The sequence below is a fragment of the Patiria miniata genome, unplaced genomic scaffold (assembly GCF_015706575.1).
Source record: "Patiria miniata isolate m_02_andy unplaced genomic scaffold, ASM1570657v1 HiC_scaffold_18, whole genome shotgun sequence".
Classification (NCBI taxonomy): Eukaryota; Metazoa; Echinodermata; class Asteroidea; order Valvatida; family Asterinidae; genus Patiria; species Patiria miniata.
Genome location: NW_024037056.1, coordinates 10,719,668 through 10,730,941, shown reverse-complemented (window position 1 = coordinate 10,730,941; position 11,274 = coordinate 10,719,668). Strand labels below are relative to the sequence as shown.

The window sequence follows — 11,274 nt, the reverse complement described above, 5'->3', positions numbered from 1 at the left end:
CTATGTATGTATGAAACCCTCTTTCACTGAAATTATATAAATCAAATTATATATATTGATTAAATGGAGAATTATTTGAGGCATCCAAAATTTTTATTGAAATTGGAAATTTTATGAGAATTTTTTTTTATATATCCTATAGTACTCATGTGGTATGACGAAGTTACAAAGTTTAAGGTTCAGAGAATCTTTAAAGTTGAAATTATGATTTTCCAACAGTACTTGATATGTGTTCGTTTGATTATTGACACGGGAATTGTATGTATTTCAGGGTCGAGAATTTTCAGAATATGAAAGGACTTGGTGCCAGTCTAATGTGAATAATGCAGTAAGCCTTTTCGGAGTTCCAACTGCGCATTTGTAACCTGTGACAACGCGCATTGTTTGTCTCAAATGCCCTTTGACATCATCGCGCCACTGACTTTACAAAAAGGCTGTTTGTGCATTGTGGGTACTGTCAAAGGGCATTTGAGACAAACAATGTGCGTTGTCACAGGTTACGAATGCGCGCAGTTGCAACTCCGAAAAGGCTTATTGTTTTGGAAAATGGTGGCCTGTTAAAAAAAGTTACAATACAAAAGTGGTTCATTTTCTGGTCTTAGTTTATGAGAAAGTCTGGTTTGTACTTCCAGTGAATGCAAACTAGAAGTGAATTTGAGTCAGGAAACAGTTGGAAAGAATTAGATTCGACGGAGTTGAAATGTGTTTCAACGTTTGTGAAATAAGCCAGTTTAGTAAATTCCAACTGAACATGTGCACATCAACATTTGACGATTTTTCTTTCGGGATAAACATTTCATCGTATGCGTGCAAAAGCATATCGAGGTACCAGCAAAGTTGAAGAGATCATCATGTTCTGAAGTAACGTTTTGCAAAAAAATGTTTGGACAGCGAAGTGTTTTTACATGTTGGCGTTTGTGTGTCCAAACTTTTGTGCGAATGAAACTTTCAATCTCTTTTTTCGATTGCATGAAATATTACACAGAATGCCAATTCGGTTACCACGTCCCCCGTAGCCTTGTGTGCATTCATCTGCCGCAGTTATCCCGAAAAATAAATCGTTGAATCTTGTCGTGCACCAGACTATTTTGGAATACTGATCTGGCTTATTGCATTTGAGTATGTGCTGTTCATGTACATGTATGTCACAAATTTGCCTTCGTATTTGCATTCACGCCAAGTATGTACGGACCTCCCAAAAATATTTTTCTTTTGAAATGGATGAAATTGTTCGCAGATGAAAGATTGGTTGATGCTTTGAAGCCTATGGTCGAGATATTTCTGTTCAAAAAGGAAAAAAAGATGTATGCAGGGATATCATTTCCACAGTCATCCTAAAAATGCGTCCACAGTTCATTTGTCATAACTTGAATAAGGAATCAAATGTAATTCCTCAGTTAAGAATGTCAATTTTTGACCGTTAATGCTCATTACCAAATGTTGGACCGAAAAACTTGTCGCACTTTTTACAAAGATGTTGGACATTCAACTCCATTCCTGAAATTAAAATAAGTCCATAATATTGTTTACTTGGGGCTCGTCTCAATTCAAATCTGGGACGAGTTCCGGACAAGTTGTGGGTAGAATCATTCACTCTGACCGAAAGAAGCTCTGCATTTGTCCCGGACATGTTCCGGGGAAATTTTCATTAGCAACTTCTTGACTCACCAATACTGATAACTTCATTGCGGGAAAGTTGTTTAGAATCCTGCAACTTGTACCCGATACAAAGTCCGCAACTTGTCCGGATTCGTCCCGGATATGAACTGAGACGGGACCTTATCAATTATGCCACTTTGACAATCTTTGTAGATAGTTTTAGAGCAATCTTTCTGTAAAGCAGTTGCTGTATTTTTTTTTTAATTTGACCCGTTTAAGTGCAGTGCTGATTTTAATTTCTTTTTTATCAACGTTCGGAGGGGATGGAGATTGTTTTAATTCACCAAATATTTATTAAAAAATGTTTGAAATTGAAACAACTGGTGGCAAAGTCATTGATATTTGTTTGCAAGGCTTGTGTCTCGTTTCTCTTTCAATTTTTCATTGGATTTTCTCGTTAAAAATGTACAAAGTTAAAGAAATTTTGCATCATCAAAGACATGAGATACATTTGTAAATATTATAAAAATATAAGAAAAAATTGTTTAGCAGAAAGAAGGTATCAGTTAACCTTCCTTTTCAAAACAAAATTGTGGAAAAAAGAGATGAAATATATATATATATATACATGTATATATACACCTCAACCTGTAAATTGGAGCAGCTACAAAGTACAAGGAAATTGATTTTTTCATTCTTTTATTTTTATCAAAGCAGATGGTTAATGAAATGCACAATGGTTTTTACAATTTAGAAAAATGGAAGATTTTTTTCCTAATTACATTGAATTATTGAACAATTACCTCACCAAACTGAAAATAATTCACAAAATTTGAAAATTTTGAAAAAAAAAGGCAAAAGAAAAATTGATTCATTCACGTATCTTTATAACTGCTTCACCGCGAAATACCATTTTGCAACAATGAATACATTTTCCTTTTTTTTGAAAATTTTCAACCATAGTTTAACCATGAAAATTGGGCCAAAAAAAGACCCTCCCAAAACTTGTTTATTGAACAAGCTTCATTGAACAAATTAAACAAATTATGTCTCCTGACTTCGACACAAAGAAATTTCATGTAAACGAAAACTTGCATAGATGTTAGCGCTTTTTACTTACAGCAAACTAAATGAAAAACAAAAATACTCGAAAGAAAAGTTGCCAAACTTTTGACTGGCCAAAGTACTGAGCTCATGTGTTTCCAATTCCTCCCTTCCCCCCCCCCCCCAAAAAAAGTGGAGTTTTTCATACTTGAAATGTGCTGAGATTTTGACATAGTCACATATCACCTTTAACCCCATCCATTCTAGCCCATTTACCCCTGGATCATCTGTTGCATGGTCTTCAAAGTCTTGGCCAAGTCTGGGCCCGGACCCAGTCTCTGCAGTGTTCTGAATGCCTTGAGTCTGTCGGCGGACCTCTCAAAATCGTGCGCCTTCTTTCTAGCCACCATCACAATCTGAAATAAAAAATAAAAGACATTAAAAGTAACAAAATCTATAAATATTTTTTAGCAATCTTGTTTTTTAAAAAGAAAATCAAGAATTGAACATAAAATTGATGGGTTATTCAATGCCTAGATAGCCAGCCTGTCCTTTTTGTTCATGACAACAGAGGGCGCTATATCCTAGCAACACATGTGAGAACTTGCAACTTCTTGCTTTCTTCATGTCCCTGCACTGTTCAGTAAAAGTGCAGGTCAGAACTCCGTTCCCATACAAGAGAACGAAAAGATTGTGTAGTGAGGTACTCGCACGTCTCTAACTGCTAAAACAGGTAGGAAAGTTGCAAAGTACTGATTAAATCTTATACAAAACCTTGAGTTAATCTATTTTTTTTTAAAGATTGCTTGAGGCTAGTTAAGTCCTTTGGAACTGACGGTCATTTTGCAAAAGTCATTTTTTGAGCGGAACTAGTGAAAAATAGAGGTGTCCTAAACTACAGTAAACTCTAGCTAAGTTGGAACTCTCGTGACCCGAGAATTTGTTGACTTACGAATTTGTTGCCGATATCTGCTGTAAGTCGTCATTTTGCCGACTTACATGAATGGTCTTTTGCACACATGATTCATTGCACTAATTGGCTTCGATTTACCCTGGATTATCTCCTTAATGCTTGGGTTGAATCCAGCAAATTAATCCTCGAATTGTATCATCACGTTTTGGGTATTGATAGTGGAGACCACGATACAAGTGTACGTGCACAGTGACGAATGAAATGCGTGCGTGGTCCGGTATATACCACGCACGCATTGACTGCAGCAGTAGTCATTCAATAAGATGACCCCCAAAATGGACAGAGCGCATGCGCACAGCCTAGAGGGAACACTTGTATTGATGTGCTCACGATACATATGCGAGCAGGACACCCTTTTTCGACACCGATGCATGCAGCGATCACGGGCCGTGCGAAACCACTTTTCACTCGACACTTTGCCAACCGCAGTACAGGAAGTCGATGCCAATGCGTGATTTGTTGAATGCCGACTTACACAAAGGATTTTGTAATGCTTTTTATGGAAAGGGGACTGAGAGTAGCACAACGACTTGAGCGAAATGGCGACTTATAAAAGCCGACTTAGAAATAAAAAATTCAATGGAAATGCATTACGGACAATCGGGACTTTAGTCAGACGGCCGAATTGAGCGATTTGACGAGTTGTACGATGTCCGTTTAGCCGGAGTTTACTGTACACCTTTACCCTTGTTTCATCAAGAAGCCGGCCCATTGTTTTAAATTGACCCAGAAAATCATTTGTGCATTGTCACTGTTTAACCAAATTTAATATCTCAGAGTAGACTCTTTTGCTTTAAAATTGTCCATGTATAAGTCACACAAAATCAATTTTTGAATGCAAACAAGATCAATAGGTGGGAGCGGACATCCGGGATTTTTTTACATTGGCTTATCTAGTTCCCAGACCTATGTTCTTGAAACTCAATGGTTCTTGAGTCTGGAGTGCTGAATGGTGACACATAGCAACCGATGAAAACTGGCGTGCAAATGAATCGATGTTTTCATCGGATGACGTCACTCCACACTGATCTATACTCGGTACACACTATCCGCTCCGTTCACAACTACCTTCTCATCGGCAAAGAAAGTATAGTTGGGGGTGACCGAACGACGCCATCTTGCCTGACTGCAATATTTGGCCGCCAAGTGCGGCCACTGCGTGTACATAGTACAAATCCCTGGTGTGCATGCGTCACACACAAGGAACGGTGTGCGCACATCAACCAGCGAAATGTATGTGTCTCGCCCATGGGACGTCGTTGCTAGGTAAAAGGGCGCCCTCTTTGGTTGGCGCAAGGAGCCCATAGTAAACCAATTCTTATCCAGACCTGGCTTCTGAATTTCACACTGCCGTCTTTGAACCAGAGATGCCACAGGGTCTGCTTGAAAAAAACGGAACTGGGTCTGCTTGAAAAAAACCGGAACGGCTGCTTGAAAAAAACGGACTTTTGTGTGTGTGAAAAAGCCACTCCGTGTCCGACACAAAGTCCCCGCTGTCATCTTTATCTTGTAGCCAAGCCAAGTTCTGTTTATTTTTTTAATTTTGCTTCTATGGCCTTGAAAGCTGTCGGTTCGTTCAATCACTTTGACTTTTTCCATCCTAATATTTATTCTGCCTACCCGAATTTCCAACGTAATATTCGACACGAAACATGCATGATTCCACAACACTGCTGTCGGTGTACATGATCCTTGCACTACGCGATGCGCTCAACGAAAACATGGTTGGTACCCGCATTTTTTGTATTCACATAATCACTGCGATCGGAAACCACCGATAGCTGAAATGATAGACTTGATTTCCAGGCTGAATGCTACGTGTGCTTAGCACACAACACGCCCGCACGCGGTGAAGCACGCGCGAGGCGCCGTTGTATACTGTGTGCAATTAAGTACGTTGGCCGTTTGTATCGCATGCAGGCTCGGCAACAACATACACAAAGACTGTTTTTAAGACTACTTCAACGAACAACGTTGTGCCATGCGTGCGCCTAAATGTACTAAATCGAGGTAAAAATCAACGCATTTCCACAGTTTTTCTTCTCTTTTTCTGGTTAATTTGACGGCCGGAAAAACCGGAATTTTGTGAGATTTTTTTTAAAAACCGGAATTCCGGTTAAAACCGGAAAAGTGGCATCTCTGTTGAACAGATATACACGATATAAAACAAAAGATTGGTACAATTTTCCCTGGTACCCTGTTTAACCAGGAATGCAATATAAGGAGCTGACGGTAACCAGCTTACCTCATCCGGTATGTCAGCTAGCTTCGCAGCGTTAAAGCCGTAACTCTTTGGGCAAGCTCCCGCAGCAAACTTGTACAGGAACGTGATGGTTTCTTGGCTAGGGTCGTCTTCGTTTTCATTCTCCACCATACAGGCCTGAACAAAAAGAACATAGAAGACGTTTGTTGGGTCCAAATTGCTGAACATTTAATATCAAATTATTGACTCCGTGCTTGAACAGGACACGCCCTGTAGGACACGCCCTCCCCCCTCCAACAAAATTTAAGAATTTTTTTACCATGTGACCCAGTCGTATATTCGCATCATGACCAAACTCTTCGACCAGCGAGTGATAGTGAGTTGAGAAGAGCGTGCGACATTTAATGGTCTCTGATAACTCCTTGACGACAGCGCTGGCAATAGCTGTTCCGTCGTAGGTGGCTGTTCCCCTTCCTGGAGAAAGAAAATAAAAAGGAGTACTTATGAGACCATTTTTCCTAATGGAGAACAAATTTTTAAAATTTTTTTTTTTATAAAATGCCGTTTATCATCCTGGGTGAGAACAGTACTTTAAAAAAACTGTCCTTGGTAAGTGGCTGTTCCTTATCCAGAAAGGGAGAATAAAAAAATATCGTGTATTACATTTGTTTTAATTGGCTGTTCCTTGTCCTGAAAGAGGGCAAAATAATCACAATATGTGGCTTTTCCTTGTCCAGAGGGGGGGGGGAATTACTTCTGTAAGTGGCTGGCAATAATATTTCAATGACAAATGGCCATTCTTTGTTCAGAGGTGACAAAATAACTACCATGATAAGTGGCTGTTCCTAATTAATTAAAACAACTCTAGTATCCAGTGGGAGATAATTGTGGAGAAAGAAATTATGACACAAAATTATTACCAAGCTCATCCATGAGAACCAGGGAGTGAGGTGTGGCATGCTGCAAGATACTTGACGTCTCACTCAACTCAACGAAAAATGTACTCTCCCCTGAAAAGAAACAAGTTTTTCGATAAGGTAAGAACACTCAAATGATTTATACAACACCAAGGGAACACCTAGTCTGAGTATCACCCGTTCTACGGAGCGAGCCGTGTGCTCCGTACGAACGTCTGATACCTGCGTGCATGCAAATATTATGCAACGCAGCACATCAGCCAATCACAGCCGTTTACAGTCATTTTCCGTCCAGATTGTGACGGAGGATGTTGATTAGTCAACAGCTGTCAGCTGACTCAGCAGACATGGCGGCCTCCATGAAACCAACTTTTGTCAACAGAGACATGGAAAGATGTTTCTCGGAAGTGCTTAGCTCTCTGACAACATCATTTCCGGCCAGACGAGACATGATTGCGCTCCAATTTAACTCAAATGCTTCTATCAAATTGTCGTAAATTATATTGAAATCTTGCGAGGGGAAACAAAAAAACAACAAGTTACGTACCGAACGCGATGACTACTCGTATGCGCCATGTTTTCCAGCCAGCCGAACTGCTGGTACGATATAGTAGACGCCTGTTGATTGGTCAAAACTTGGCCAATCTACGCGGCCGTCTTGCATAATTAATCGTGGAATCTGCACGCATGTGATAGACGCTCGTATTCAACGAGCGTCTATTACATAGACTAGGGAACACCTTCGTGTCAGCTGAAAGGACTAAAGAACCCAACACAACCCACAACTCAACAAATTTATATAAAGCCTTTATGAATCTAACAAATGCCCAGAGAAACCAAGTCAACCCCCTGGAAGTGTATGCAGTAACCCAGTTGAACCCAGTTGAACCCTGTGCAACCCAACCCAACTCGCCAGACAGTATATTATCCCTGGCACCCAGTCTCGTAAACACCCGATCCACGGGTAATTCTGCACCCCTCAGCGGGTACTTAGCAACCCAGCTTATCCCATCCCAAAGAAACCCTGTTAACACCCCTCAATGTGTACGCAGTAACCCAGTTGAACCCAGTGCAACCCAACCCAACTCACCAGACAGTATATTATCCCTGGCACCCAGTTTCGTAAACACCCGATCCACGGGGGTAATTCTGCACCCCTCAGCGGGTACTTAGCAACCCACCTTTACCCATCCCATCCCATCCCATCCCATCCCAACCCAGAGAAACCCAATCATCACCCCTCAATGTGTATGCAGTAACCCAGTTGAACCCAGTGCAACCCAACCCAACTCACCAGACAGTATATTATCCCTGGCACCCAGTCTGGTGAACACCCGATCCACGGGGGTAAGTCGGCACCCCTCGGCGGGTACGTAGCAACCCAGTTGGGCCATGATGACAATCAGACCGGCCTGCCTCATCAACGTCGACTTGCCCCCCATGTTGGGACCCGTGACCAGCACGCAGCAACTGGTATCCGTTGCTGAGTCAGTGTCCATGGCATTATCCTAAAATAAAAATCATCAAAATTGGAAATTAGGCTCTGCAAACATCAATTGTTTTAGTTTACGATCATCGTTCTCTATTGATATTTTGTACTTACGTCAGCGGTTCCAATGTAAGTGTCGTTCGGGATGAAATCGCCGCCAGTGAATGTGCGACTGATGCACGGGTGGCGGCCATTTTGAATGGCAATAAATGGCTGTACACAGAAAGAAAAACAAAGATAAGTGCCTAACATTTTATTCAAAGCAAGAATCAAAATATTTTCTAGACTCTTTAAAGAAGTTGTAATAAATTCATTATTCTATAGTCCATCTTTTGATAATTCTACAAATTGTTTTGCTGATGTTTGACTGCCGTTTTGTTATGTTTCTTTATACTTGTGTGGTTAGAAAAAAGTTTAACATGCTGCCGCCATTTGTGTCTAGAACCAAGAATCATAGCTATTTCAGGACATCTATTTCTCAATATGCTACCAGACTATTATTTTTTTCCCCAAGTTCTCCTTGGTTTCAAAGGCTGTTAAAAGGTCTATTGCGAAAAAATTTTACATAAATTTATTTCACACAATCCTTTTCACATTGCCAGAAGTTGTGGCAACAAAAACTGAATTACAGAAATCGTAAAGATCTGGAAACTTTGTTAACGGACCTGCATATTCTGAGTTGGTGGGATGATTTCGGGTCGGAACATCGGTCCGTCGCCGGCCTGACTGATGTTGGATAGACTCTGAAGGACGTCAAGAACTGACAGGCATTGGATGGCCTGATCCCAGTCGCCATAGCTACAGAAGAAATGTCAAATTCAAGTCAAAGTTGGAGCACAGAACTGAATTGGCTCAAGATAACTCTCAAGAATAAGAAAAAATCACAAAATTCTCACCGTTCGTCAAAAGCGTGAAACACCCGCCGCATGGAGTCCCGCAGCGCCACGTCCCGTCGCTCTTCCTCTGCGCACAAATCGGCAAACATCTCCGTGATCTCGGCCGTCCAGTAGCGCTTGAAGCCCTTCTTGGCTGACTGGAGCTCGTAGTCCTGCGGCGTGTGGCGAGCGAGGGCGCTCTCCGGGACCTCGAGCTGGAAGCGGTTTTTGCCCGTGCCCCAGTACGTAATGGCCTGAATGGTTCCCAATGTGACCAAAATTAAAAGACAAATTAACAATTTATAAATTAATCTTCACAAGAACGATAAAGTTTCATTTAACCAGTTTTGATGGTCTGGTACCGGACTCACCCTGCATCCAAGCCTCTTGCGCTGCTTCTCCAGGTAGTCATCCAGTCTCTGATTGGCTGCCTTCATACCGGCGATGGCACTGTCGTATTCGGGGTCGACGCCTTTACTCGGGACAATGGCGCCAACCTGTTTGGCTTTGTTGTGGTCAAATGCATTCTGGGAAGACACAAGATAGAACAGTCATGTCCGAGATTTACTTTCTCTATCCAATGTGTCAAATTATGCACGAACAGAAGATGACGCTTTGCGAACACTCGTCAGAGCTCTGGTGGGGAAGACACACTACGTGCACGCATGGCTCGCGCACGTATGGCAGCCATGGCACAAAGTACGCATGGATAATTTTACTCCAAATGTGCGCAAACCTTTAGCGTCCCTGAGCATCAACGCATTAGGTGACTCTCACCAACTTTCTCCTTGTGACCATGGAGGGAATACTTGCGCACAGTCTTTACAAAATTTCTCATCCAACTTACTTCAAAGAACACAAGATGTTCTGTGAGGTCGGGAAAGTGGCCTCCTTCGCTGGCCAAGCTGACCGTTTGCCCTAGAAGTTTGGACCTGCGAATACAACAAACTTCTATGTTACTTTTACACTGCAAACAATACAAGCAACACCTTCAAAAATTTTGCTTTTTCTTGTTAATATTTCAATCATACAATCATTTTCCAAAGTTGTTATAGTTTCTAAAGTGGCTCCACCCCCCAAAAAATAACTTGTGACATCAATTATAAAAGCTTACTTGAAGTTGGAGGTAGAATTCTTGAAGATTTCAACAATCTGGATGGTGGTTTTGAAGCCCCCTAATGCCGTCATAAAGTCCTGAATCTTGCGTTTGCTGTATGTGGTGTCCTCAAAGAAGATCGCTCGACTGTCTGGGTGATCTCGACTTCGTCGGGCTGAACCTAAAGTGTGAATTCTACAAAAGAGAAACGTAACTTGTTTGTGTGTGAATTTCCCCAGCTGAGAGTTCAAGATGCGACAACATTTTTAAGGCACTTTAATTGTTCTGTTGGAGAAAAAATAACTTGCTTCAACAGCCCAAACCCAAGCAGTAAAATACAATATTTTCACCCAAACTTAATGAGTAAAAAAGAAAAAGTAAGTAAAAACTTTATTCTGTTGACAGTCTGGTGCCAATAAGCTGGAGTACATTTAATGCATATAGTGAACCTAGGGAACTGTACCAAGATGAATGAAATTATCGTAATGAAAAAAAAAAAAATCTTGTTCATATCCTACACAGTCTGGTGCCAGTCACTTGAATCCATTGATAAGCATGACATGAACCTAGGGAACTATACCAAGATGGTCTCATTGTTAAATCACTATTGTGTTATCTTACTTGCTGAGAAGTCGTTCTAGGTCAGGCAGCTTCTTCAAGAGTTCGTTGACCTCTGCCATCTTGTCAGGAATATCTATTAAATCTTCCACCGCATCGAGTCTAGTTTAAAACAAAAAGAAAATGTTTAAGAATTTATTTTAATAACTTTTACCTACAAACAAACTTTACAAGCAAAAATTTATCAGTGTCAGAAATTGAAAACAATGCTTCAAACATACCTGTCATTGATGGAGTTAGGGTTGCACAGAGGGGCGCACAGCCATTGTTTGAACAGCCTCTTGCCAAACGGCGTACAGCATTGGTCAAGTCTTTCTAGAAGTGTGCCCTCTAGAGTTCCCGTGGTGCCATTCTCCAGGATGTCCAAATTGAACAGGGTCACTCCGTCAAGAACCTTTGCAAATGAAAAAAAAACAAAAAAAAACTAAATATAAGTTTGGTCAGAACTTTTAATGTAAAA

The 11,274-nt window shown here is 41.0% G+C and overlaps 1 protein-coding gene across 1 annotated transcript in view; it reads right to left on the bottom strand.

The window, feature by feature from the left end:
* Positions 1–2,554: 2,554 nt before the first annotated feature.
* The window catches only part of LOC119724569 (DNA mismatch repair protein Msh6-like), a 20,350-nt gene continuing 11,630 nt past the window's right edge, over positions 2,555–11,274 (bottom strand). Inside the window, exons 17-29 of the mRNA XM_038195675.1 lie at positions 11,036–11,208; positions 10,818–10,916; positions 10,215–10,391; positions 9,948–10,032; positions 9,472–9,627; positions 9,122–9,354; positions 8,891–9,023; positions 8,340–8,438; positions 8,031–8,244; positions 6,740–6,829; positions 6,139–6,293; positions 5,862–5,996; positions 2,555–3,059 (exon numbers count right to left, since the gene is read on the bottom strand). Of these exons, the coding sequence (XP_038051603.1) occupies positions 2,916–3,059; positions 5,862–5,996; positions 6,139–6,293; positions 6,740–6,829; positions 8,031–8,244; positions 8,340–8,438; positions 8,891–9,023; positions 9,122–9,354; positions 9,472–9,627; positions 9,948–10,032; positions 10,215–10,391; positions 10,818–10,916; positions 11,036–11,208 (1,893 nt within the window). The 3' untranslated portion in view covers positions 2,555–2,915. The remainder of the gene's footprint in view (positions 3,060–5,861; positions 5,997–6,138; positions 6,294–6,739; positions 6,830–8,030; positions 8,245–8,339; positions 8,439–8,890; positions 9,024–9,121; positions 9,355–9,471; positions 9,628–9,947; positions 10,033–10,214; positions 10,392–10,817; positions 10,917–11,035; positions 11,209–11,274) is intronic.